Raw genomic sequence first — 26984 nt, forward strand, 5'->3', positions numbered from 1 at the left:
AGTAGAAAACTACCGACTGCTTTATACATCAAATTTTCCACCAGTTTTATCCCCTGTAGCTCCAGTGCAGAGGAGGATGGGACTGCACCAGTGACAACCTCAGTGAGACTGGCGGGGAAGTGCAGTCTGAGGGAGTTCAGGCACTTTGGCGAGGGAAGGGCGGGGAGGGTAGATGGCGAGAAATGCTTTAAATACTCACTTCTAATTGTAATCACAAAGGCGGCAGCAGCTACCGACATGCAGAGCTGCCTCAGCAACCGCAACGGAGAGAGCAGCGATACCCTCTGCCGGCCGCAGCTGCGGCAGAGGTGATTTTCCACGAATGCCAACCCGGACACGGTTTTTTTGGTACATCATCTTCGTCCTCTCGACTTCACCGCAGTTATAAACGTTTTCTGTACTTGATTATTCACAGTGCCAGGTTTAAGTATTTCCAAGCACTAAACTTCATGACTTCAGTCCAAAGCTTCGATGGCAACTAAAAAGGAATTAACAGAAATACAGTGCTAGAGGCTTCGTATTTCTCTCCAAAGCCTGTGAATCTTAAAATGTCCCGCCCCTAAGTGAATTTAACGTGTGGATGAGGAGGGTGAAGCAAAGCCTAACCTAGAGGAATCCAACTACCTCACAGACAACTGCGGGACTCCCCAAGGCGGGGAAAACCGCGTGCCGGGCCGCGCCTGCGCGGCGCTCAGCGTAACGGGGGGGGGGGCGAGGAGCTGAAGGCGGGGGGCAGCCGCGGCGCGGCATGCCTCGCCACAGCAGCCGCTCTCCCGCCTGCCACCGCTAGAGACCGAGACAAGCGCGGCCGACAGCAAGCGGCCACCACCAGCGTCCCAGATAGCGGCTCTACTGATAGTGTGACGTACCATGACGTAGCGTGACGCACCTCCCCGTTCCGGCGGCGGCCTTTCCCGCACGCACGCGATGATGAGGCCGGCCGCAGCTCCCATTGGCTGCTTCCCGCGATCACCTGAGGGTCCCCTTCCCTCAGTAGCTCTTCAGCTGATTGGCTCGCCGCGTCAGGCCGCGCCGCCACGCGGGAGGGCCCCGGAGCCACCGAGGCGAGGCGATTGGCGGCGGCAGCTGCCGCTCTCCCGCCTCCCCGCCCCGCTCCCCGCCAGGCGGGCACCAGGGAGTCCCGCCTCCGCCGCTGTACCGTGGTTCGGGCTTCGCCGCGTCGGGATGAGCCGCGTTTCTCCATGGAGACCAAACGGGCCGAGATCCCCAGCAGCGTCTTGGACGACCTGTGCAGGTAGCCGTGGGGCGGGGGCGTTCCCGGGCCCGCCTCACGCCCACCAGCCCCGGCCGGCCGGCGCCTCCTCCTTCCCCCGCACGGCGGGGATGGCGCCCCCGTCCTGTGGTGCCTCGGGCCGTCCGCTGCGGGGGCGGGGTGGACGCCATCTCCCCGCCCTCCCCCTCACCCCCGGGTTGCTCGGGGCCGCTTTAAGCGCTCCGTGGGCTGGCAGAGCTCTGCGGGGGGAGTGGGGCGGCTTGGGGGTGGTGTTGGTAGTCTCGCAGCGGCCGGGAAGCGGAAGGAAGGGGCTCGGTGCGGCTTCCCCCGTGCCTGTGTGGGGCTGCACCCGCCCCCCTCACGCCTTCGTGGCCCAAGGCGCCGCCCTCCCCCCTTCTCCCAGAATCTGCCTGGCGGGGCAGCAAGGGTGCCCGCCAGCTCTACTCTGCCGTCGGCGCCGCGGTCAGAACCTGATTTAGCGCTAAACCGGCGGCCGTGTGTGGAAGAAAAGGCAGAACACGGTCTGTGTGGTTTTTTTACGGTGTTCAGTAGCTCATGCTGTTTGGGTGAGGAAGGTAAAACTGCGTCGGCAGTGTTTGCGCGGGTAGAAGAAGAGTTAGAAGCATAAGGTTGTCATGACGTGTGTAGTGATGATGTGATACTTTGCGTCTGGTTTCATTTAGAAGGGGTGGCAGGAAGTCCTTTCTGCTGATTTACCTCTGCTGGAAGGGAATGTTCCACTGAGATAGAAGAGCTAAAGGAATGTCCTTCTGTCTAAAACTGTCCTCTCCTGCTTGTTGGTCCTTTGAGAGTGAAATGGTTAGCTCTTCTTATTCTAAATCCTACATACTTAATTTTTCATAAAACATGGATTCTCTTTTCTTGGGGAGGTGCTTTTCCCCCCTTATGATCTCAGCCTCTGATCATCTGTGGCACAGCCCTTTGGCCTTTTTAATTAATCTGTCATCCCTAGAATTTGATACCCCAAACTGGATGTGATATTTGACATGAGACAATCCTTCTCTCTTACCACCTTGAAAAGAACTCTTCGGGGGTATTTGTGTACAAGAGGGAAAGGTTACTAAGAGATGAAGGTTCACTTACTGGAATTACTGTTTTCAAATGAGTGAAAATGCTTAGAAGTGAGAATACCACAGGAAGCTAGAACTGGTTTGCTCAGTAGGGTTTTGTTGTGTATCTAATGCAAGATTCAGCGTTCGCAGTACACAAGTAAATTTTCAATTCTCTAAGTCTCATCTCTGAAGCATGTTTGTGTTTCCATTGTGTCTCCTTTGGGCTCCCTACAGAGACGTGGGACTTGTCTTTTAGATGCCTGCTCACATATGAAGAAAAATTCAGAGGGGAATCACAATGCTTACAAATCTGAAATATCCTGTTAGTGTCACTCCTGCGGGGTGACTGATAGAAGGGCACATGAGTAATCAGATCTTACATTGGTGTAGGGTCAGTCCCACTGTCTTACTGTCTTCATCTGAGCTGCTGTCGTCTTCTACCTTTGAAATGGTGTTGTGTCTTACTGTATTTATGTAGTCATGTGGCTTTACTTAAAATAAAACAAACCCTTAGAATGGTAGATCAGGGGCTTGTAGTTACCATCTGTCTCACTCTTCATTTTGTTCCTAGTTCACCTTGTTGTTTTTCATTAGTGCTAACAGATCAGCCCGGCTTCAAATACATTGCCTTGCTTGGGCATGGGCAGAACAACTCGAAGGAGCACAGGAGTCAGGCTTTTCTGTGGGAAAGAGAAAGGATTCTGATATGCACTGGAGGAGTGACAGAGTCTGATAGGCCTTGGCTCAAGGGAGAAGATAAACAAATAACTGTAAGATCAGTGGTGCAGCGCTTCAGGTGTCTGGCTATAAATTGGTTATGAAAATACCTGTTGCTTCCTGCATTCTTCAATCTGTATATGATAATTGTGGAAATCTTGGTAGACAGAGACAAGCAGTTTTTCATATGCTGTTATTGAAGATTGAAAATATTTTCTAGTACAACCCATACTTTGGGTTGGTTTTTTTTTTTTTTTTAATTTTGTCAGCAAATGAAACTTAAGTTTCAACTTCAGTATAACAGGTTTGGAAAGTTACAGGACCCATACAAATTCCCTAGTATATTTTTATATGGACTGTAGCAGTGTGAGCTGCAAATCATTAAATAACTGATAATGAATTTTTAGGAGTGGCAAGCATTCACATTACTCTTACTAAGCTAAATGATTAAATAAATCTGCTTTCCAGCTAAGCTTGCCCAGTGGTTTGAATTTTGGGGATTTTTTTAGGCTGGTTTTTTTTTTGTGTATGTAGTTGAAAACCAAAAAGATAAGTTAAAGCTTAGATGTCCACAAAACAGAACTATTGGTTTTATATGTATCTCGCGAGTGCTAGAATATGTCAGACTTCTACACTTTGTCTTTGGACAGGAATATTCCCTTTTGCCCTGAAGCAAAAGAAAACTCTTAGTTGTTAAAAGCTTGTGTAAGCAGGAGATGGAGTCATCAGTACTTCTTGCTGCATCTGCCATTTTACCTTCCCGATACGTTTCCATATGACAAAGACCACTGTGAGCTAGTGCTAATGCCATCAACATAATGCATTGCTGAATTGAAGTATGTTCTGATTTTACTTTAAGGTAACCACTTTCTTTATAGTTTCCTCACAGGGGCTGCTACCCAGGCAGAGGCTCAGGGAGGTTCCACACAGAGGCTACTCAGAGGCTTGTGTGTAAATCCTCAGATCACTTGCAGCTGTTCCAGCTAATTCAGTCAATTAGTCTAAATAATAATTCCACTGTTTGGGGCAGCTACAGCTGATTTAATGCCTGCAGGTAATTCACATGGCTGTTGCTAGCTCCAAAGGCATACAAGGGTGCCTTAGCTGGTAATCTTAATTTTTTATGTCTTGAAGGGAGGGTGTGGTGGTTGGTTTTGTTGAGCCCAATAGGTTAAAAAAACCAAGAAATACTGCTGGGCAACCTTTACCACTTCAATTATTTTATATTCCAAGTTTTTAGGTATTGTGCAGGATGACTGGATTTCTTTTTTGTAGTAATCAATTTTGATCTTAAGTGGGCAAATACTATTCAATTGTATAGTTAATTGGGCTGAGACACCAAATTTTTATTGTCTGCAGTCACTTAAAGCAACTCAGTTTTGAGATATGTGAACTTCTAGGAGGGTCTGGATTATGCTCTTAGACTGGGTTTATGGTTTGATGTTACTTTTACAAAGTTTTTCTTGCAATATTTGTGTGATCATGTATTTTGCTGAGGGTAAAGTTTGGCTATTTGGTAGCAACTGTAGCATTCAGCATCAAATTTATTTTTTAATTAGACAAGGGAAACTTAGTGTACCTATTTCTTCTGTGGGAGATTAAAAAAACCAAACCCTGCAGGCTCAATATGTACTTGTGGATGCTTTCTCAGATACTAACTTTACTGTTTTTTCCATGTTGTGCGCAGTAGAATATATAATAATTTCAAATAGGTTACAGCTAAGATTAAATGTAGATTTTTTTTAATGCATGTTACTGAAAATTGTCTTGCTTGTTTGCTTTATTGGAGCCTTTCACCCAGTGTACTTGATTTCAGACCCTGGGCTTTGTTCTTCCTGTGGAGCTCAACATATAAAGTTATCCTGCTGTAATGGGTATGTTCAGAGTCAAACATTCATAGCTGACTCACAGAATCTAATACTGAAATTATACAGCACTGAAACCTGTACTGGAAAATAAATATAAGCTAGCTCTTAAAAACCAAAGGAAAACTCTCAACTTTTTCTAACGGTACAAAATTACAGGTAGCCTTTCATATTCAGCTATAGAGATCTGTGTGAGAATTGAGTATAATAAGTGATAGCAGTGGTGATTATTGTTAAATGTTTTCATTGCAAAACCATTCTCCTAAGGATAACAAAAATAAGATTAAAAACACTAGTCTAATGGACTTTCACTTAACACTTCTTTTTTTCAAGCTGTCACAGCTTTTCCCTGCTGATAAACTAAATTAAGAGACATCTATACTTAGACTTCGTATTCAGAGAGTAAAATGTTACTTGCCAGCATGTGAAAACAGTTTGAAAGCTAAAGCCAGGTACATAATGTCTTCTAACACTTGTTGAGTTCCTAGGCTGTGTTAGTCACACAAGGCCAGGATACAGTTTATTCTAGTTATGCTAAGTTATTGTGTGTTTATGCTTGAGTTGTAGGACTGTTCTGACCCATCCTGTTAAATTGCAAGTCACAGATATCCATTTAATTTCTTTATCATGCTGTTTTGTGCTACGAGTTGTTCTTCACTTAATAAATAAGTGGAGGTATGGAGTCCTAATATAGGTTTTGGGGCTTCTTGGTGCTCTCTTTCTCCTATAAGCAAGTGCTGTTACCCCATCTTTGACTTCAGGACTGTGGTGGGTTAACCTTGGCCAGCAGCCTGATGCCCACCCAGCTGCTTCCTCCCCCTCTTCAACAGGATGGGGGAGAAAATAGGATGGAAAAGCTTGTGGCTCAGGATGAGACAGGAAGGTTGCTTACCAGTTAACAGACTCAATTTGAGGAAAATCAATTTAGTTTGTTGCCAGTTAAAATAGATTTGGATAGAGAGAAATAAAGAAAAAAACCACTTAAACCCACCTTCCCCTACATCCCTGTTTTTCCCAGGTTCAACCTCACCCCTTCATTCCCAACTCCTCTATCTCCTCCCCCCTGGACAGCACAGGGGGATGGGCAATGAGGGTGGCTGTCAGTCCACAGCACTCTGTTTCTGCCACTCCTTTCTCCTCATGCTTTGCCCCTATTCCAGCGTGGGGTCAATCGTACAGGCTGAAGTTCCTTCAGGAAATATCCATCTGCTCTGCCATGGGATCCTGCACAGGCTGCAATGTGGACATCTGCTGTGCCATGGAGCACCTCCTCTCATTCCTTTTTCTTTGACCTTGGTGTTTGTGCTGCCATTTCACACTCTTTTTCTCTTCTGCATGCCTGGGATTTTTTCCTCTTTCTTACATACGCTTTTCTAGAGGCCCCACCATCTTGGCTGCTGGCTTCAGCTGTGCCCTATGATGGGTCCAGCACGGGGCAGCGCTCACCCCTTCTCAACAGAGGCCACCCTGCAGCCCCCCTGCTGCCAGCACCTAGAGATGCCTGTTGTTAGCGCTTCAGTCACTCTAAGTAACTTAGGAGTTAACCTTTTGATTAATAAGCAGTGTTCTAATTGGCTTTGCTCTTGTTACTCTAAGCCTAATGCTGGTGTGTTCTTATTCCTGTTAGGTACTACATGTATATATGGTATCTTCAGATTTGTGTTCAACTGTAGTGCTGGGGCAAGAAAACATCATCAGCTAGTTATAAAATGGATTTTTTTATTTTACCTTTAATCTACAACGGCTTTATATGAAAGGGCTATTTTCAGCAGTAATAAAGCCTTCAAAAGAAAGGAGCGCTTGGGGAATGTTACTGCCAAATGAAAATTGGCAAGTAGGACAATACTGTAGTTGAAGTGAATAAGGTTATGTAAGGGAGAGTGTCTGCCTCTTTAAGGGAATCTGGTCAAGGACCTTTTTCAAAGCAAAACCAGGATAATAAGAAAAGGAGGAAGCCATAAACAAAGGGTACAGGGACACAAACCTGAGGAAGGAATGATAAGGGAGGCAGCGATGAGAACCAAATGTAGCCACTGATTGATGAGTGCGTGTGGGGGTGTGGGAATGTTCATTCCTGCAAGTTTATCTGAGCAGGGACCTTCAGGGGGAAATCAGAACCAAAAATTTACAGACACAGACCTAAGAAAATGAAAGTGGAGACAATGACAAGAAAAAAACCTGCCAGTCACACTAATTGACAGTCTATCAAGAAACCACAAACATCACTTCCAAGAAGACCAGCCTGGCTTTTGGATCTGATAAAGCTGTAAACCAGGGTAGAAGTCACACACTAGGCTGGGGGGGGGTGGGAGGGACACACACAGCACAAAGCAGGGGTAGGCAGAAAGGGAGTATAAGAAGGGCTGGTTGTGTGTAATACTGGGCCAGTCAGTATGCTTGTCTGGATATGCTTTTTACCTGATTGCCACAGTCTGTCCTATCTTATGTCATCTTATTAAATCTTTTCTTAATTTTCTCTCTGTGTAATCTCACTCTCTACCCCATCTATGTGTGTGCTGCAAGGATGAAGTGCCAGCTGCTGCTGATAGCTATGTGTGTGAGTGGATGGGGTGTCAGCTACTGGAGTGAGGGGGATGCTTCAGTGCCAGCTACTTGTATGGGTGGGAGGGTCTCATCTTTCAGCCTCTGGGATGGGGAAGGTGAGTGTCCTGAAAACCAGCTACTGCAGGGGAACTGTGTGAGTGAGGCAAGTGTGGGGCAGAGCACCAGTGGCTGGAGCAGGACTGTGGGTTACAGCCCACGTGCCTGGTGCCAGTTGCTGGGCTGATGTCAGGGGAAAGTGTCTTATCTCCCTCAAACCTGTTGTGCACGTGTACTTACTAGCAAACTTCAAGCTGGACCAGCTGGCAAGGCAGGGACTTGTGTGATGAGTCTGAGAGCCTGGGATCCAGGCAAGGTTATTGGGTGGACAGAGGGAGCCATGCTGGTACTTGGGGGACGTGTGATTGTGCATGTACTTGTGAACCTGGAGAGCATCAAGTGTGTGCCTGCACCAGTGACCTTCTGCCTCTGCCAGCTGAAGAAGAGAAGGGAACTTGGTTCTCTGTGCTTGTGTTTTGTGTGAGTCTTCTATGTAGGTGCTATTGAAGGCAGTGCCTTGTCTGTGGCAGCCTGTGTGACCAGCTGTGTTAGTGTCCTGTGTGTGTCGCTGGGATACATGCTCAGCTTTGCTACTAGTTGAACCTGCCAAAGGGAAAGTGGCAGCCATGGCCCTCAGCCTGCACAGAGACCCCAGGGCACTGAGCTGGGCTCCAACAGCCAGGCAGGAGGCAGTCCTTGGCTGGAGTGGCTGGGAGAGGCGACTGCTTTTGACATCCCTTAACTATTTGTACTTGTCAAATTTTAAGTAAAGATGTCTGAAGTATTTCTAGTTCTGGTAATGGTATTATGTGCTTTTGGAATTCAGCTGGTGGTACTCAGGAGTTGGATGTGAAAGATCTCTGCCATATGGTTTAAGTTCAGTGGGGTAGATGACAAATTTCTAAAAATAAAATTCTGTTGTTCTCGATATTACAAATAAATAAGTAAAGCTTCTTCTGCTTAAGTAAAACAAGCAATCGCAAAGCGCTACTTACACTTACATCTCTGGAACTCTATATTTATGTGCCAGTATCTGAGCTAAAGCATAAAGTAGACTTGAAAAATAAACCAATTGTCCATATTCTATTTCAGACTGACAAAATTAATAGGATTGTATTGAATTTTAAAATCTACATAAATTAATAGTTTGCTGTGGTTTTAAGTGAAGATACATAGCTGTGTTTAACTTGTGTCCAGAAAAAAAGTGCATTGACATCTGTTATCAGAGTTTGCAGTTGTTTTTTACTGGACATGTAAAAATGCTTTAATTCTTGTAATATAGCCATTTATGTAGGATGTCTTCACTCTCCCTGTTTGCACAATAGTTAATTTACTTAATTTATTGTAATTGACTTTTGTTAAAGAATATCATGATCCATGTTCCTTCTCGACTGTAAAAGTTGTATCTTACTTGGGTGTAAAAACCTTCTGCTGTCCAGACCACAAGGAAGATCTGGTGTTCTGTTGCTCTGTGCTAATGGATCAGGAATTCTACTGTTGCAATGCATTTTTGTTGTTAGATTTATTTAAATTGATAGATCTGGCTAATCTTACTCTTCTTTCTTTCCTGACAGCCGATTTATTTTGCACATTCCAAGTGAAGAGAGAGATAATGCAATCAGAGTGTGTTTTCAGATTGAACTTGCCCATTGGTTTTACTTGGATTTCTATATGCAAAACACACCAGGATTACCTCAGTGTGGGATAAGAGACTTTGCTAAAGCTGATATCCTTTTTATTACTGTGATTGTTTTCTGTCTCAGTGGATAAAGTGTAAACTGAATATTGTTACTGAAATTTCATACTTGCAGCAGGAAAATGTCAGTTCATGTGTTAGTGGTTAAAAGTTAGTATTGCTAGTTATATGACTTTTATCTGTTCATTACTTCCATGACTTTGTGGCATCCATAAAATAGGTGTTTCTCAAACTGCTAAAGAACTGTGGAAAACTGGTTATTTCTGATCCTTGAGGATTTATCCACTTTGGCAGACTAGGTAGGTTTCAAAGATGAACTGTTGGAGCTCTTCATGGTGTTTTGTCTCTTTAATCGCTTCCGAAGTAAACGGTGACATAAATGTTAAGGTAGCTGAAGGTGGTATGTGTTCCCCAATGGGCAGTGGTATATATTTGTTGGAAGTACTGACAGTTGCTCCTAGAAACAGTTCTGTTGATAGGGGAGAGGATGCATTTTTACTGAATTCATATGGTTGGCCTCTGCTTTTTTTCATTGCCTACAAGGGCTGCTGGAATGTATGCTATCTAGTCCTTGCTGGAGAAAAACTCGTGACTTTCATCCAGCCAGTGTTGTAGTTTTAACCTTTTCCCATATATTCTTGATAAGGGATTGGAGTATTGCTTCTAACTTTCATGATATTATTATCTGTGTTTTCACTACACAATGTACCTATCTGTTAGTTTGATAACAGAAATTTACTTTGAAACACTACAACTTTTATGTTAACAATAAACTGTAAAAATAGGATTATTTTCTGTTGCTTGGTATTATACAGTTATTTCTTTATTTAAGGTATGTTTTTTAAGTATAAATGTATTTTCAGACCAACAGAATTCTTCTAGTAATTGTAGATGTTGCTGGAAAAATACAAGGTAATAGATGTTATTTATTTGTTACTTCTGTCTCTCTCCAGCTCACATTTACCAGAAATACTAGTTCTGCTGCAGTGTTGGACTTTTAAGTACTCTGCTATGGAATATTTTTTTATTGGTAGTATAATGTGATATCCAATATGTAATGTTAATACTTTTATTAGGGACTTGCAGATTTGCTCTCAAAGTTTTCCAGTTATACAGGTAGTTCATGTTTTCTCTGCATGGTGAATTTTGGTAAAGTGATTAGAATTTAGATCTCTGTAACTTGATGTCAATGACCATAATTTTGTTGCATGGTAAACACTTAAGTACAGATTCTGTACCATATTCTAACAATGATTGAGGGAAAAATTTATCTCTGCTTACTTCAAGCAGAAGATGAAACCGTATTTTTGTCTCTCACTTCAAAGTGGAAAAAAAATGTGTTTAAGAATAAATACGTATTCAAAATAACTGTTATGTGGATGCTTTTCCTTCAAAATTGGGGGAGACCTTCCTTGGAACAAGCAGCCTTGCACTATCTTTTTTCTCGTCTCTCTTTTTTTTAAATTGGCTCATATTAGAATTACCAAATTACTTGATGCTTTCCAACCTTTAGAGTTTTGTAATGGATTATTCAATAATATTTTTTACTTCCAAGATACATTATCTTGAAAGCATTTAGGGGAGGGAGTATTGTTATCATAAATGTTGAGTGGGTATCTTTTGTATGTCTGCATGTGATTTGAGACTGGATGCTAAAGTTTATCTTCCTTAACATGCTGCTGTACTCTTCAGTCACTGCCCTTTTTTACTGCCTCAAGGTGAAGATGTACAAAAGGTTTTAGACGAGTGGAAAGAATACAAAATGGGAGTGCCAACCTACGGTGCAATTATTCTCGATGAAACACTTGAAAATGTAAGTACAGAACTAGTTGTGAAGGGCTAGAGGGAAGGATGATGTACAGGTAATCTTTTTGTTGTTTAAATTTTTCATCAGGAGGAAAAAAAGTGCTTCAGATTCAAAGACGTGACAGTTATTAACACTGTTGAGTGTGTACAGAAATATAATATGGGAGACAGTGAACACACTTCTGCTTGCTTTTCTACTCAGTTTTGGGTTTTTTATTGGAGTTGCATGATCCCATAAAAAATTTCACAGTTGTTGCTAGAACACAGAAAACCTCATGGGTTCCTTCCTCCAGGCAAAAGTATTGTTTTGGAGTAGTAGGGGATGGTGAAGGGAAGACATCTCACAGACATTTGTTAGAGTAGTGGGTCTCTGACAGTTGCATTCCCTTATACTTTGCAGGTTCTTTTGGTTCAGGGCTATTTAGCGAAGTCTGGTTGGGGATTTCCAAAAGGGAAGGTAAATAAAGAAGAGGCTCCTCATGACTGTGCTGCTAGAGAGGTAAGTTATATTTGATTCACTTAGCTTAAATCTAAAGAAATGAAATTTTGCTGAGAGGAAGATACATGCATCAGATGAAAAGCCATTTTATTTGGATATCTCTTTATTGAAATTAGGTAAATAAATAGTCTGTTCCGCAGGAGTCTTCTGCTCTAGCTTTTAGTGCTTTTCTGAGTTCCAGCATGATAATCAAGGGTGTGGTTATATAATTTAAAAATAGTACTCGACTTAGCAAGTTAGTGCAAAACAATTAAAAACATCAAACTGATTTTTAAAGTTCTCTACTGAACTATCAGTTTACTTTTAAGTATTATTTTTGGTGCTTGGAAAATCTTATATAATTTGTAGCTTTTGGAATATTAATTTCAAGAGAAACCATAACTATAAAAAGGTAGAAGAATGGGAACTTAGCTTATGTGCACTGGGCTATGTAAACAGGCTAAAGAGTTTAGTTGGAGGTTGTAGAAGATTATGTAAAAATTGTGAAGAACTTTTCTGTTTTTCCATAATGCAGTTTATATGGCAAGTAAAATCTGAAAAATAAAGTAATCTGTGGGATTTATTGCTGCTGGAGACCTACATATATGGTTAAGCTGCATTAAAAAAATACCCTGTAAAAGAATTACTAGTAGAAACTCAATGTTCACGTAACATAACACATCCAGTCCTGGGTTACAACAATTTAAAGGTATTTCCATTACAGTCTCCACCCCAGTCCCTTTGGGCCAGACCATCAAGTTTAACATTGTAACAAACTCCTCCCATTGCCCCTGCTCCATCTCGGATTTATCCACAGACTGCAGTCCCTTAGGGGAGTACCTGCTCCAAGTGGAGCATTATCTGTGAGCCACAGTCTCTCCAGGGGCGTACCTGCTGCGGCATAGACTTATCCACAGCCACAGTCACTTTGAGGTGCACCTGTTCCAGTGTGGCCTTTCCCATAGGCCACAATGCCTTCAGAGATATACCTGCTCCAGCATAGCCTAGCCCACAGTTCTTCAGTCCCTTCAGAAATAAATCTGCCCTGTCGTGGGCTCATCCATGGCCACGCATTTTGAGGTGCTCCAGCATGACCTCATGCACAGCCACTGATGCTTCATGGTGTACCTGTTGCAGCATGGACTTATCTACAGCCACGGATGCTTCGAGGTGTACCTTCTCCAGCACGGACTTATCCTTGGCTCACAACACCTCCAGAGGTATACATGCTGCGGCACAGACATAACCATGGCCACAGATGCTTTGGGATGTCCTGCCCCACGTGGGCTCATCCCCAGGTCACAGTCCCTTCAGCTTGACTGCACACAGGAGTTCCAGCCTGTCCAGTACAGCAGCGATGCCCTGGCCATCTGCCAGCCCAGGCGCATCGCCATTGCTGTTATCAAAATGTTCCCAGGCACAGCAGAGTGAGATGATTAGCGGCGCAGCAAGCAGCAAAAGCAAAAAGCAGCCACTAACAAGCACTAGACTGTAATATACATTAAGGCAAGCAAGCCCCACAGCAAGCACAGGAGCCTGCCAATTAATAGCTAAACAGCAATAACAGCTATAAGCTCAATCTAGAACATTCCAGTCAAATCTGTCGTCATCTCAAACCCTTCGTGCCCCATGTTGGACCCAAAAAGAACTGTTGTGGTTTAACCCCAACCAGCAGCTAAGCACCACGCAGCCACCTGCTCACTCCACCCTGGTGGGATGGGGGAGAGAATCGGAAGAGTGAAAGCAAGAAAACTCATGGGTTGAGATAAAGACAGCTAAATGGGTAAGGCAAAAGCTGCGTGTGCAAGCAAAGCAAAACAAGGAATTCATTCACCATTTCCTACCATCAGGGAGGTGTTCAGCCATCTCTAGGAGCGCAGGGCTCTAGCATGTGTAGTGGTTCCTTGGGAAGAAAAACACCATCACTCCAAACACTGCCCCCCCCCCCCCCCCCGTTCTTCCTCTTCCCCCAGCCCCTTATAAGCTGAGCATGACATCATATGGCATGGAATATCCCTTTGGTCCGCTGGGGTCAGCTCTCCTGGCTGTGTCCTGTCCCAACTCCTTGTGCACCCCCAGCCTCCTCGCTGGTGGGGTGGTGTGAGAAGAAGAAAAGGCCTTGGCTCTGTGTAAGCACTGCTCAGCAATAACAAGAACATTTCTGTGTTATCAACACTGTTCTCAGCAAAAATCCAAAACACAGCCCCATAACTAGCTACTGTGAAGAAAATTAACTCTTATCACAGCCAAACCAGTACACTGAACTACAGATGGAGTGGACTGTCATTGCAGAACTCAAGGGCTGGGGAGCGATGAGCAGGGACTTAATAAGGTTAACTTGATTATTCAATGCATGTCTCTTTCCCCATAAATAGCTTGTTCAGTTAAACTTTTACTAGTCAGGTGCTTTTAGGGTTGGTCTAAAGGACTGAACTGAAGGGAGAGGAGACCATAAAAATACATGGACTACAACACAGTGGGCAGGACAAACTATGCGTAACTGCTTCAGGAAGGAATGATGTGAAGTATACCTTCCTCTTTACTTCAAGTTATGCTAACAAAAGCATTAAAGTGGACATAGTTATACTGGAAAAATATCTTTTGATGGTGTTTTTTAATTTGGCATATTGATTTAGGTTACACTAGTGAACAACACTGATGCTATGCTCTTTTTCCATCAAGGTAGATTGTCATTGTAGACTGGCAAATTCTTCCAGGCTTACATGTAGTCAGGAATTGGGATGTCTGTAATATCTGTGCATAAATCTTTTACTTGCATTTACTGGAGTCAGCACAGATCTAAAACTATAAACTGCATCTGTATAAGGCCTAATTGAGGGGGTCTTCGCTGAGCAGTGCCTATACAAGTAGTATTTCAGCAGTTGATGAGGGCAAAACTATACTAAATAGATGATTCTCTTGGTAAAAGGAATTTCTACAATGAATTCACTTAAATCATCTGGAAAGATCATTTAGGAAGGGAAAACATTAGTATTTAGTAGTAAGTATGGAGGAACAGCATATCTTAATTGACACAGTGTGTGGTGGGTTTGGGGGGGTTTTTTGTTTGTTTTTTATTTTTCCCCCCTAAACTCTAATGTTCTTAATGTAGTTAGATGGGAAGATGGCTTGCTTTTATTTTTATAAAAGAGGGGGTTGTATGTGCTAGTTTGAACTAGTCAATTTTTTGTTTTGTATTAAACACATCTGTTTCTTTCAGATTGTTGTTTAATTTCCTCTGCGACAATGTATTTTGCATAACATATTTTGAGAATTTCCTGCTATTATTATTTTATATGCAGTTATTTGGTTCTATTTTTCATTACATTTACCCACAGGAGATCGGAGTTGAGAAAAGGTTTTACTGAAGATCCTGTCTCTCTTTTTAATTCTAAATCTGGTCTTTAAAAAAAAATTGACTGAGGACTTCTGCCTTTGGATTATTGGCAGTTGGGCTTAATGCCCCTGGCGTTAATATCCAGTTCTATGAGTGATTGTTCATGTGCATGTTCCACTGTCTGGGCAGAAATGTTTTGGACAGTGGTATCAATCCTGCATTCTGAGTACTTGTATTTCCTGTGGAGACTTTGAGGGCTAAGAAGTTTCTAAAAATGAGTATTAGCAAGCTTAGAGGCATGATCAGAGTTAAGCTATTAGGTGTCTTTGACATGAATCTTTTTATATTCTAAACCTTTTATATTTGGGAATGTTGTCAAAAGTAAACGTTTTGAAGTAAGGCTTTGAGCAACCAGATCTAGTGAAAGACATCTCTGCCTGTGGCGGGGGGGGGGGGTTGGACTAGATTATCTTTGAAAGGTCCCTTGCAACCCAAACAATTCTGTGAATCTATCATCCTTCACTGCAAGACCATAAAATACACAAAGATGATGTTCTTTTAAAAGATCATTGTCTTTCTACTAATCTTCAGCAGGTATAACACTAATATTTTTTTCTTCAGAGTAGCTGACAGTGCAGTTCGAATTTGTATGTCATTGTGAATGTGCAGTTTGAGTTTTGTAGTACAAGTTTTGCTACCCTATTGCTGGGTTTTGGTATGACCATAAAAATGATTGTATGTATTGAGTGTAGAAGGTTCATGAAGGAGAAGGATAGTTGAAAGAGAAGAAAAATTGAGGTCCAAGTAAACCTTGCTAGAATTTGAAGATCTCTTTACTCCCCAAATAGTAGTTTTTGCTGTGAATAAGATTTCATGCATCCAGCAACATGGAGGAGCAGCAAGAGACTTCCCATCCATGTTAATAAATTGCTACATGGAAGTGTAACAGAGTTGTTTCAGCTTTTATTACAGGTCTGTCTGTCTTAGAGAAATGTAAAGCATGTAGGATCCTAGATATTTTTTCTATCATTGAGGATATATCTCTGTGTAAAGGCTTGTTTTTCCCAGCAGTGGCCTGCTCTCTTGGATAGATCTGGAAAATAGTCATTGCTTTCCTTGTGATGATAGATTCTGAAAGGATAAATCTGAACACACACACTAATTTAATCTATATGCTTCTTAGGTGTTTGAAGAAACTGGGTTTGACATAAAAGATTATATCTGCAAAGACGAATACATTGAGCTGCGAATTAACGATCAATTAGCACGGCTGTATATCATTCCAGGAGTTCCCAAGAACACAAAATTCAACCCCAAAACTAGAAGGGAAATTCGAGTATGTATTATCTTGTTTGAATCTATAGGAACCTTGGTTGTGGAGCTTGATTTTTAAAGCTAATGGTCTGTAAAATAATAAAACTACCAAGCATGATGAATACCTCAAATACTAGGTACAAATGGCGTTTCTGCACTGTAGGGTTTTGTTAACTTCTTGCACCATCTTGACCATCTGTCTGACATCTCCATTTATCATGAAAACAACATTAGAGCATGCTGTCATACTATAATTTTCCCCTTCTTTTCGCTCAGGTGGTGTACGTGTTAATCATTTCAAGTTATTCCTAGTTATAGATGCATATATAAGTATATGTTCTTCTGAAGATGTAATTATTAATTTGTGATATACAAAGCCTGCGTATCAGAAGGAAAAACTAAGGACTGTGTTCTCTTTCATGGCTAATACCATCGTGCCTAGGAGAACAGTGTATTTTAAGGAGGAGGTTGGGAAGGGGACAGAAAACAGGAACTGTTTTGGATGATTTGTGTACCATTAGGCTTTTAAAAGGTATTGTGAAAGGCAAAAGCAAAGACTCAGGTAGCAGACTTGTTGGAGACTTTGTTCCTGATATCCATAATCTTGGCAGTTTGAATATCTTTCTTGTATTGCAATTCAGTTTAAAACAGCTATTCCCATATTTTCATGCAGGTGGTGCCACTGAACAGGGCATCTGGCTTTCTGAATAGGAGAAGGTACTTGTAGTTGACAAGACAGGAGTCTCTTAATTTCTTGTGTTAGACACCTGTTTTTCAAAATACGAAGTAAAAGAGGATGAACTTTGAGGATTTTAAAAATGTACAGTAAATACCTCCCTTTTTATAACAGTGACCGTCTGTGTGGGGGTGAGGGAGACTTCTTACAATGACAGATTTTTTTTTCTCCCTGCTGAAGCACCATCTTCATCTGATTTAATACAACCAGGCATGCCATTTTTGTGTTCCCTGTAGAACAATATTGAAAACCTGCTTAGTTTGTAACTTCTTTCCATAATATGCATCTTATCTGAAACTGAGGTTTAGGGGCTAGGTTCTGCAATAGAAAACCTCATGTGGGTTCTTCTACATTATGTACATTCAGAATTCCTGATTTTGTTCTCTATTCTTAAAAGTATAGAGTTTTAATAGTTAAAACTATAATGTATAAATTATAACACAAATCCTGTCTTTTGCCCATGTGTTTTTTTTCTTTTATAACAAAACCTGAAACTTACTCTGCAAACTAAATCCCCTTCTTTCTGATAATTTTGGAACTAGTACTGGTGGTCTAGTTTTGATGGCACTGTAAAAATAGCAAGAATAGTAGTGGCTTTGAAAGTTATTTAAAGCCTCTTCCTGTATTTGTGGCATTCCGTGTGCAGTGGTTTGGTTGACTTTTGAAACCCTTATTCAGAATTTAGTTGCTGGATGATACGTTCCGTATTTTAGGTGCCATATCTTGCAATGAGTATGTGCTGTACCATCTGTTACTCTGTAGTTGCAGTCAGAAGAATGATCCCATTGTTAAATAACCTGTTGTGAAAAACCCTGTTCTGGTCTGTTAAAGTCTTCCATTGTAATTTTTAAATGAAGAGAAATAATTGTGGTGGATACAGAATGTTGCAAATGTGTAGGGCTACAGTAGTGGGTATTTTAATTTTATTTCTTGTTTTTCTAGAATATTGAGTGGTTTTCCATTGACAAATTACCATGCCACAGAAATGACATGACCCCGAAGTCCAAGCTGGGTTTGGCACCTAACAAATTTTTTATGGCAATTCCTTTCATCAGGTATGTTTGATATGAGGCAAATGCTAGGCCTGTGCCTTTCAGACAACTTGAATTTCTTTAGATTTGTTTTAGTAAGTAGATCTTGTTGCACTTCTCCTTGCTCACAGGCCATTGAGGGAATGGATTTCCCGAAGGAATGGAGATTCCTCAGATAGTGACAATGGATTTTCATCTACAGGGAGCACACCCTCTAAGCCCAACTTGGAAAAAGCTAGGTAAGAACCAGGTCAGTTTAACACCTCTATATCTTTTCTATAAAACATTGGTCATATAAAGCTGCTTGTCCTTTCTCTTTCTCCGAGTATTTGTGTTCCAGTAATAGAATGGGTTAATAAAAAAAAAAATAATTGTGGAAATATCTCACAGGACTGTAAATAGGATGAGAAGTTAATGTCATGATACACTTTTTTTTTCTGTAAATTCTCACATGTGTCAGAACTGAGATAATTTCTTGAGTCCTGTCTGTGGGAATCTGAAAAACAGAAGCTAAAACAAGGAGATAACTTTCAATGCTTCAAGTTCGATGCTTTTGGCAGTTCACAGAGGAAAAATAGGACTCTCTAAAGTAGGACTGTAAAGTACTATTATAAGTAGCTAGCTAGAGGAAACCTGTGGTGGTCAGTACGGGAATAAGCGCTGTGGGCTTTTGATTCAGCTCAGCTAAAAGCAGTAGAGCAAACTTTAAAACCTGTAGTCCCAAAGAGAGGGCTATGCTCCAGTAATTTGAGTCAGGTCAGCATCAATACTGACAACAACAGGACAAATGCTAACGTGGACCTAGCCTGCTATCTATGCAGAACACAGGTTTCCTGCCAGCAGGCAAAACAAAGTTGGGTGAATACAGTGAGTATTATAAGAGTTTCCGCGTGTTACTTAAGCTTGCCTTCCAGGTTGTTCTCAAAAAGCAGAAAATTCTTTCATATTTCTCTTCTGCTATTGATAGTTTTGAAGTTGTGTTGTAAACTCTGTTTGTTTTCCTGTACTAGACCCAAACTTCGCTGTGGTCAGCAGATGTTTACAGACGGCTTTTCAGGAGAGCAGTGGGTGAAGCCAAAACAGCCACAGAAGCCATATAATCATCCTGAGATGTCTGAAGTTTTGAAAATAAAGGTAGGTTGGTAGTTGGGCAAACATATGCATCTGGGCTATTTAAAACAGATGTCTTTGTTCATAAGGGTTCCTCTCTGGAATGAAAATACTGAATTTTATCACCATAGCATGCAAAAATAAAAACATGGAAAAAATAATCTGAGGGATTCTCAGATTTATCTGACATTAGAGGTGGTGGGTATCAGGTGTTAGTTGGGTTTGTTTCGGGTATAGATAGCAATGACTACCCACCATTTTAGTGTTCTCCATATACCATTTTGAAATATTTTGGGTACCACTAGTATATATGCATCAGTGTATGGGAACTCACTGAACTGAATTTTTTGTGTAATACAGTGTCTGTAATAGTGCAAGAGAGACTGAGTAACAGCTGATGATTCTTTGTAACTTGAGTGTATGTTTGGTTAATTTCAGTGTTCTTCAGTTTGTCTACAATAGATACTGTTTACATGTTTTGAGGTTATTTGGAGTAAAGTTTTTACTATTAAGTAGGAAGTGTCAGTGCAGTGATGTTCAACACTGCCATTTAAACTCTTCTCTTTACTACATTTTGGACTTAATGGCAGAGCCAGAGCTTGAGGAACAATGGCAGAAAGCAGTACCAAGACACTTCAAGCCAAAAGAAGAGAACAAATGGAGTCCACAGTCAGCCAGTTAAGCAAAACCATACCTTGGTAAGAAACGTGCAGTGGCTGTCTCATTAACAGGTTCTAGTAATGCTTAACAAATGTCAGGGCCAATGTCCTGCTGAAAGAAAGTAGAGTGCATATCTATCAAAGATATATTTGATCAGAATATTTGGTATGTATTTGTAGAAATAGGACATTTCTTACCATGTATGCGTATACTTCTATAGACAAGCATACTAAACTTCAAAGTTTGCATTTTGGAAGTAAGTCTTATTTTAGCAGTTGAAAATTTGTCAGCTGTTTCAGTAGATAATCCTGCACCTTTCCAGATTCCTGTCAGGTAATAGTCTACTGTAGTATGTCATAATTACTCAGTATAGTACATGTCTTATTTATTCATGTATGATATATTGTTGTAAGCATGGAGTTTTGTTATGCAAAAAAAATAGATACAAAGTGGTAATGCACGTGCTTATTACTTCCCTTCTCTCTAACAAAAATGTTGACATGCAGGCTTGACTTGAATGCCAGAATCTCATAGAATTTTGTAATCATACAGTAGAACTACAGCAGTTTGTAAATCCCAGTATGATATTCTTGGTTTGTTACCTTTTCCTTGCAGTAACTAATTGTCTTTGTCCTGACAGTTCTGCTGTCTGGGAGAAGGCTCACTGAAATACCTTTGGTTTTTTAATGTCTTTTTTTTATGCCCCACCCATTCTTTATGGATCTCCAATTCTCCTTTGTTGGCTTTTGTGTAGCAGTGAGCCCCAGTTCTCCATGCAGCTCAGCTGGCTCGTCCAGGCTTTAGTTTTTCTTGTTTACTGGCTGTAGGCTAGATTCTTCCCATTCTGGCTTGTGGTTATTACCTTTTCTCTGTTTTTTCGTGTAGAAGTGCAGAAACTCTTGTCCTGTAAAATCCTCACTGTAGCAAGAAATGGTTAGTTCTGTTTGGGTCTGAGAGTACAAGAATGAAAAGTCAAAGAATTGACTGGCCAGAAATTTGGTTGTATAGAAAAAACTGTAACAGGAATCTGTAGGATCTTGATGGAAAAAAGTGGAACTGTTAATACTCCATAGTTACTTTGTAGGCTCTTTACAGGCTTTGCTAAATACTTCTGTGGTGTTTCTTTTACATTTTCATAATTGTCAGTCCTTTGAAATTTAAGTATTTCATGGCCCAGTGATAATTTTCTATGCAATTTGGAGGCCAGGGAACTCTTAATTCACACAGACTGCAAAGGGCCATGCTTTTCTCTGTATACTTACAGCAGCATTCCTGGGGTTAAAACTGAACTCTTCCTTGGAGGGTTCTGTTTGGGTCTCTAATGCATGCTAATTGGCAGTAGCAGCGTATTTGCAAATACATTCCCCTTGCTTTTTGGGACAAGCCAATTGAAGAATGGGGTTCTGCGTGTGTAACTTTGATTCCACACCATCATATCCAAGACTTTTCCAGCTTAAAACATTTAGAAAGCACTCAAAAATTTTCCCTAAAAACCTACATTTTAAAAATGGTTGTTTGAGTGTTAAAAGGTTGCATGCTTCTGAAAGACTTGTGGACTTGAACCATGCTTACTAGATAAAGTAACATGACAGAATTGATGCTGAGTTAGAAGTGAAATAATTTACTCATTAGAAGGTGTGTCAAAGTAAATATAATTAGCATGCCTTTTAGCTGATGTTTAAGCTATACGCCTAAGAAGTAGAATGTCGTTTCTTTGAAGTGTGTAATGTATGGTCGTTCTCTTAACCAGAAATGTGAAAAAAGGCTTAATCCAAGAAGACTTCAAGATCACTTTGAAACAGGCAAGTGCAGTCTGAATTTTCATCCATTGTCATGTGTTACAGGCTGAAGGCACGTCAATAATGATGGTTGAGGGTTTTTCCTTGTATGCTAAGCTACCAAATGTTATAAAGCTGTATTTTTTAAGGCAGGGTTCTTTTTTTATTATTATTTGTTTAACTTCATGGGCTGCTTCATGTTGGTTTTGCAGTTCTTCTCTTTAATTATTAGGACTGTCAGATGACACCAGGTGGCTGAGTAAAAAGTAACTGAAAGCTGGTTTAGGAAAATAGTATCTGAGTCAACACAATGCTGATAATTGAGTGTTGGTTCAAGGCTTTCTTCTGTCCTGCTAGTAATAAACTGCAGTTGATAATGGGCTATTATAGAGAGTGCACACGGTTCTTTACTTACTGCTCAGAAAATAGGGTTGTATTTCTTTCCTCCTTACTAAGAAATGACTTGCAAAACAGCATCTGAGGGTAAAACTGGCTATTGAAAGTGTCCCCAGATTGCTATGACTTTCAAGATTTGTTCTAGCCACTAGATGACTTGTAATATGTCTGCTTGAGTTACCTTCTTCTATTTATAACCAGACATACAGATTTTGCCATAAATATTAATTGAATGTACATTTGAGTTATGGCTTTGTATTGTTATTGATACTCTTATTGATAACTTTAAAATTTGTTTCATGCTTTTTTCTCTTTAAACAGATGCAGCGTATGAAATGTGTTGCTCCAGTGAAGACCCACTGCCAGAACATGTAGAGGGACGCTCTGTGGCATGCAATGGCCATTACAAATTTGCTTTCTCATCAAGAGCTTTCTTGAGTTTCAAGTTTGACCATGATGCCATAATGAAAAGTTTTGACCTCTGACAGCAAACTTAACAGGAACAAAAATCAGACTTGGCTGTTGCAATTGAGGAGGTTTCTTATCCAGCCTTACTCTTTCTCAGGAGTTTTTTGGTTTTGTTTTGTTTGTTTGTTTTTAAATGCAATGCAGGGACTGACTGGTGGTTTGGAAGGGTTTGTTTTCTTTGCAGTATGGGAGTGGCATAGTCAAGTGTTGCACTTTAAATGCAGTATAGCCTTTGTCCACAAAAGTACCTTTCCAGTGTTCAGTTCACTTGTTCCTAGCTGTGCATTAGAGGGCATTCTTTTTTCTTTTTTTAACTTGCTGTGTGTTTTGTAGAATGTCATTGACTTTTTTTTTAACTGTTGGAATATACCAGCTTGCTAGATTTTAACTGCTCTGATGTAAATTATTGGACTTTAGTCATTATTGTGTAGTACATTGCAATATTACGGCAGTGGCAATGAAAATGATTCTCAGAGGACTCCTCTGTCCTAGTGGTTTTGAAACCAAGTTGCACATTTCAAACCTGGCCTCAGCCTGTCATCCTTTCTGTGTCCTGGTTGCTTGCTCAAAATACCTTCTCTCCTTCACACTGATAGTTTCTGTTGGCTGGTGATCAGTAGCACTTGGAGTCAAATCTATAGCATATTGACTTCTTGTACCTACTCTGCCTCTGACTTCATTGAGGATACACAAACTGGGTAGAACTTAGCCATTCAAAGTGTCTAGCTTCAATTCTTATGCACTGTCCCCAGCTGGGTAAGAAGTTGCAAAGTTTTGTGTTATCCCAGTTGCAGCTGCTGTCAAAAAAGAAAAGCTTAAACTTTTGCCTGTGAGAGGTTACTTGTGTAGAATTTATACTGAATGTAAATAGGCCTCTGTAGACCTTGCTGAGGAGGAAGGCAGGTGCATGGATAATAGAGTCATTGTGTGACACTAAATGGCTTAATCAGGCTTGCAATAAGTATTCTAAGGGTGTCCAGTATTGTATTCTGTGCTGTTGTCCTCAGATCTCGTGTAGTGTATGCTCTGTATATATCCAGTAGTATTGAATTGCACTTGCAGTTAGCATTTAAATAATGTAGCCTCAGTCATTTTCAGCTACAATGCTTTCTTAGTAAAAATATCAAAGATTGGGGGGGAACAAAAAAACCAGTAAGATTTGAGGTGAAAAAATGTTAAATCGCCTTCATGATTCAAGTTAAAGGGTTTTCGAACATGTGCTTTGCAGTTGAGAGAAATGCATTGAAATAATTTGTCACAGCAGCTTGTTGTCCCAGATTTAAAGATGGACTTTTTCCTAAAATAAAGGTGAGTAATTGGTAACTTCATAGGTTGAATGAACTACGCCCTTGTCTCATCAGTGTATGCTCATGCACTGTGTTTTTATGCAACTCGTATGTCATCCAAAACCAAAATCCTGGTCTTCCTTCAACCACCCTACTTCATCTACCCTACCTGATCTGTTACCTAGTGCTTTTCCTCAGAAATAGCTTTAGAACTCTCTCTTGGTTTATTTACCTGCCTGGCACCAGGTGGTTTGGGACTCTAATGCTGTATTAGTCTTGGTGACAGGAATGCTAGACTTTTGTATCAGTCAGCAGGAGAAACAGACTGCAGCATTTCCTCCTTCTGGAGGACAAGAGTCCTGAGGGCCTTGTCCTTCAAGACCAAATCGTGAAATAGCTCAATCTAGCTTTGTCTCACTTTGTTTTAAATTTAAAAAAAGGTATCCAAAGGCTGTTCAAAATAGTAAATGGTGAAGAACAGTAATGGAGAAGGTGGGATAATGCTGGAGGAGGTTATGTTGTTCAGCTTCTGGTGAAAACTAATCTTTAGTTACTTCTTTAGTGCAAGTTGTTGATTTCCCAGCAAAAGTGCCTTTACTCATGGTGAGGCAGAAGTTTGTATTCATATGCTGAGGCTGCTACTGCCTGTGGAGTTTACAAGACTCTCCTAAGGCATGATTAAATACCAGGCTGTGGAAATCTTTAATAAGTGAGTTGACTTTTTAGATAAATTACAGTTGTATTTCATCTAGTGCTCTGTGAAATATGGGGGATGTTGATGAAACAGTGAACTTGGAGCTTCTGCCAACTGTTCGGGAAACCATGTCGCAGGCAGAGGAAGTCTTTAGAATGAAGCATGTCCTATGAATAGGAGATGCTGGCTGCCCTCCATGTTCACTGGGTCATTTTTTTAGTTCTTACTGAAAGGCTGGTTCAGTGTAAGAGAAATTGGTTGCTTCATTAAGCAACCCAAAGTGGGGCTTATACATTTGTCATGATTTTAGTAAATCTAGCCTTAATGTGAGTTGCAAATAAATGTGATAAATATGCAATAACTTAACTTCTTTGTATAAGGGTACTGTTTCTTGTAGTAACGTTGCTTTCTGCTTTCTCAGTAAGGTTTCTAAAACAGTGGAAGTGTGGTGGCATGTGATCTACCTTATGGGTTCCATTGTGCCCTGCACTGTGAACATTTTTAATTGTTTACTATTGTTTATGTTCTTATTTACCATCCTTTTATAATTAAGTATATTTCTAAGTTTAGAAGTACAGTTTACATTATCTTCTGTAAAACAGTGAAGAAATAACAAGTGAGATTTAGAATTTAGTTCTGTGAGGTTTTATTTTATGGGAGCTAGACACAGAGAAACAAGTAACTGTTCGCATGTCAGACTTGAGACCTGATGTGAAGATACTTGAAAAACAAACATTGCTCAGTTTGAGAATGCTTGCCTGTAGGGGGTTGTTCAGATTATGAGTAGTCATTCAATGTTCTTGAAATTAAAGAACTCGCAGAATAAACACACATTTAAGAAAAAAACCTACAAATGTGTGGGTGCTGGGAATCTAGTACTAGTTTGCAGTTTCTAGTACTACATGAATTCTTTGCTTTAGTGTGAGATTTTTAGCATCTCTCCTTCACAGAATGCTCTAAACTTTGAACTTGGACTGAAGAGCGATCTGCCTAATTGAATGACATGTTCTGTGCTGAAATGCTATTAACTTCAACTCCTTGATGTACATGCATGCTTTTCAAAGTAACTGTGTCTTACATAGTTTGAAGTCTGGAAACAGTGGTACTGGGAAGAAGAGGGGAAATAGCTTTATTTATTGCACAATCAAAGTATTTTTTTAACACAATGTAAATTATTTAGACCAAACTTGCATAAATAGTTTCTAATAAAACTTTGGGCCTAGCCACTGTTCCAGGCTTCTGTGCTGTGCTCTGACCTTCCTGATTTAATTTGGTGATTTGAGAACAATACTTGCTGTGTTTTTCCTTCATCTACCTGTGGCTGTTATAAATGTAAGAGTTCCTTGTAAAAACAAGGCAGGCTTTGGGTCTGGCTGTTCCTAACAGACTTGTTCTCAGACTGTAATTTCAGATAAGAAATTATTTTTTCCCAAATTTACTTACTATAGTAGAGTTGCTTTTGTTGATTTGCAGTTTATAGCAGCACTTGTCATTCTGGTGTGAAAAGCAAGAGTATACATTAAGAATCCAAGCTCCAATATCCTGTGGTGCAAGATGGTACTGCTGCTCCATGGGTGACTGGCTGTCCAGTTGTTGGGTCAGTGGGCCATTTAATCCTCAGCTACCTGTTTTTATAAATTCTGGGCAACAGAGGGTTTTTTCAGAGGTAAAGTCAGGTGCCTTCATCTTTTAAATTAAGAGGTTATACTCTAAATGTGTTAGGGAGTTCAAAATTAATGAGAACTGGTAGAATAGCCTCTCTTGTGATTTAGAATCACTTTATTTACAGAAATTGTCTTGCACTGTAAATGTTAAATAATCTGGTGCTTATGCATGACTTCATAATTTCAGTTTGCTTTTGTTATTAAATATTTCAGCTTTTGAAGCAACTACAATTATTTAAGACACAGTAAATTTCTACAAACTGAAGGTGCTTTTACAGTAAATTAGGCTTGGAAATGTCACTACTCTTGCATAATAGGTTTTTGTTCTTATGCATTTATAGCAATAGTGTAGTTCAAGAATGAAAGTAGGCTAAATGCTAGTATTTGCACTGTTCTTAATCCTGTACATACTGATAGATGCAGTAGTATTTGTGCTGTGTGTGCATTTCATTGTTTCTAGTAGATTGTGAACTTAGAAGGAAGACAACATATGTAGCAATTACATTGGCCACATTCAAGATCACAGAAGAGGAAGTATACTGGATTAGCAGTATGTACCTTAAAATTAAATGCTTGGGTTTTAACTTGCCTTTTCATTGAAAATGTTAGCTTAAGCTAGACTTAACTTATTATACAGCTTCAGCTTTACAGAAACCCTCATCTTTAAATTGTTCTCTACTCTGGGATACTTCTGGGAAGGAATTAAAAGTGTCTTTAATTTTTTTTTCCTTCAATACTTCATGGAAAAAAGCAAGCTTGCTTTTAAGTAATTATCAAAATTTCACAGGGTACAGAATGTTTAACTTTGAATAGGTCCTCTATGGAATTTACTGAAACACTGTTAAATATTTTGTCATTCTTAAGCATTTATATTGTTGATCAGAAGAACTAGCTTCTAGTTTCCATTATGGGTTACAGTTCAGTGCCTTTAAGAAAATGATTACAGCTCATACAGCATTAATCATTTTAAAACAAGGCATTTATAGCTTTTTAAGAATACAGATCCTGCAAACTCAGTTCTCTACAACACACTTCCCACT

General features: G+C 40.4%; 1 protein-coding gene across 2 annotated transcripts; it reads left to right on the forward strand.

Annotated features, from left to right (window-relative positions):
* Positions 1-929: 929 nt before the first annotated feature.
* On the forward strand, positions 930-25500 carry DCP2 (decapping mRNA 2). Of its 2 annotated transcripts, none has more exons than XM_054809549.1 (11): positions 930-1255; positions 9065-9216; positions 10872-10999; positions 11393-11491; positions 15991-16143; positions 17800-17912; positions 18020-18127; positions 18899-19022; positions 19589-19696; positions 21409-21460; positions 22154-25500. In XM_054809549.1, the coding sequence occupies exons 1-11, from the start codon at positions 1203-1205 to the stop codon at positions 22315-22317; spliced, it is 1254 nt and encodes a 417-aa protein (XP_054665524.1). In that variant the 5' UTR covers positions 930-1202; the 3' UTR covers positions 22318-25500. The 2 variants fall into 2 exon arrangements, with proteins under 2 accessions (XP_054665524.1, XP_054665525.1); XM_054809550.1 differs by lacking the exon at positions 930-1255 and adding an exon at positions 1651-1755.
* Positions 25501-26984: the final 1484 nt, after the last annotated feature.

This window comes from Grus americana, chromosome Z, assembly GCF_028858705.1.
Source record: "Grus americana isolate bGruAme1 chromosome Z, bGruAme1.mat, whole genome shotgun sequence".
NCBI classification, from domain to species: Eukaryota; Metazoa; Chordata; class Aves; order Gruiformes; family Gruidae; genus Grus; species Grus americana.

Coding starts and splice junctions, on each gene's coding strand:
- DCP2 (XM_054809549.1), top strand. CDS start 1,203: ATGGAGACCAAACGGGCCGAGATCCCCAGCAGCGTCTTGGACGACCTG. Junction 19,023..19,588: donor CTGAAGTTTTGAAAATAAAG/GTAGGTTGGTAG, acceptor ACTTAATGGCAG/AGCCAGAGCTTGAGGAACAA. Junction 21,461..22,153: donor TCAAGATCACTTTGAAACAG/GCAAGTGCAGTC, acceptor CTCTTTAAACAG/ATGCAGCGTATGAAATGTGT.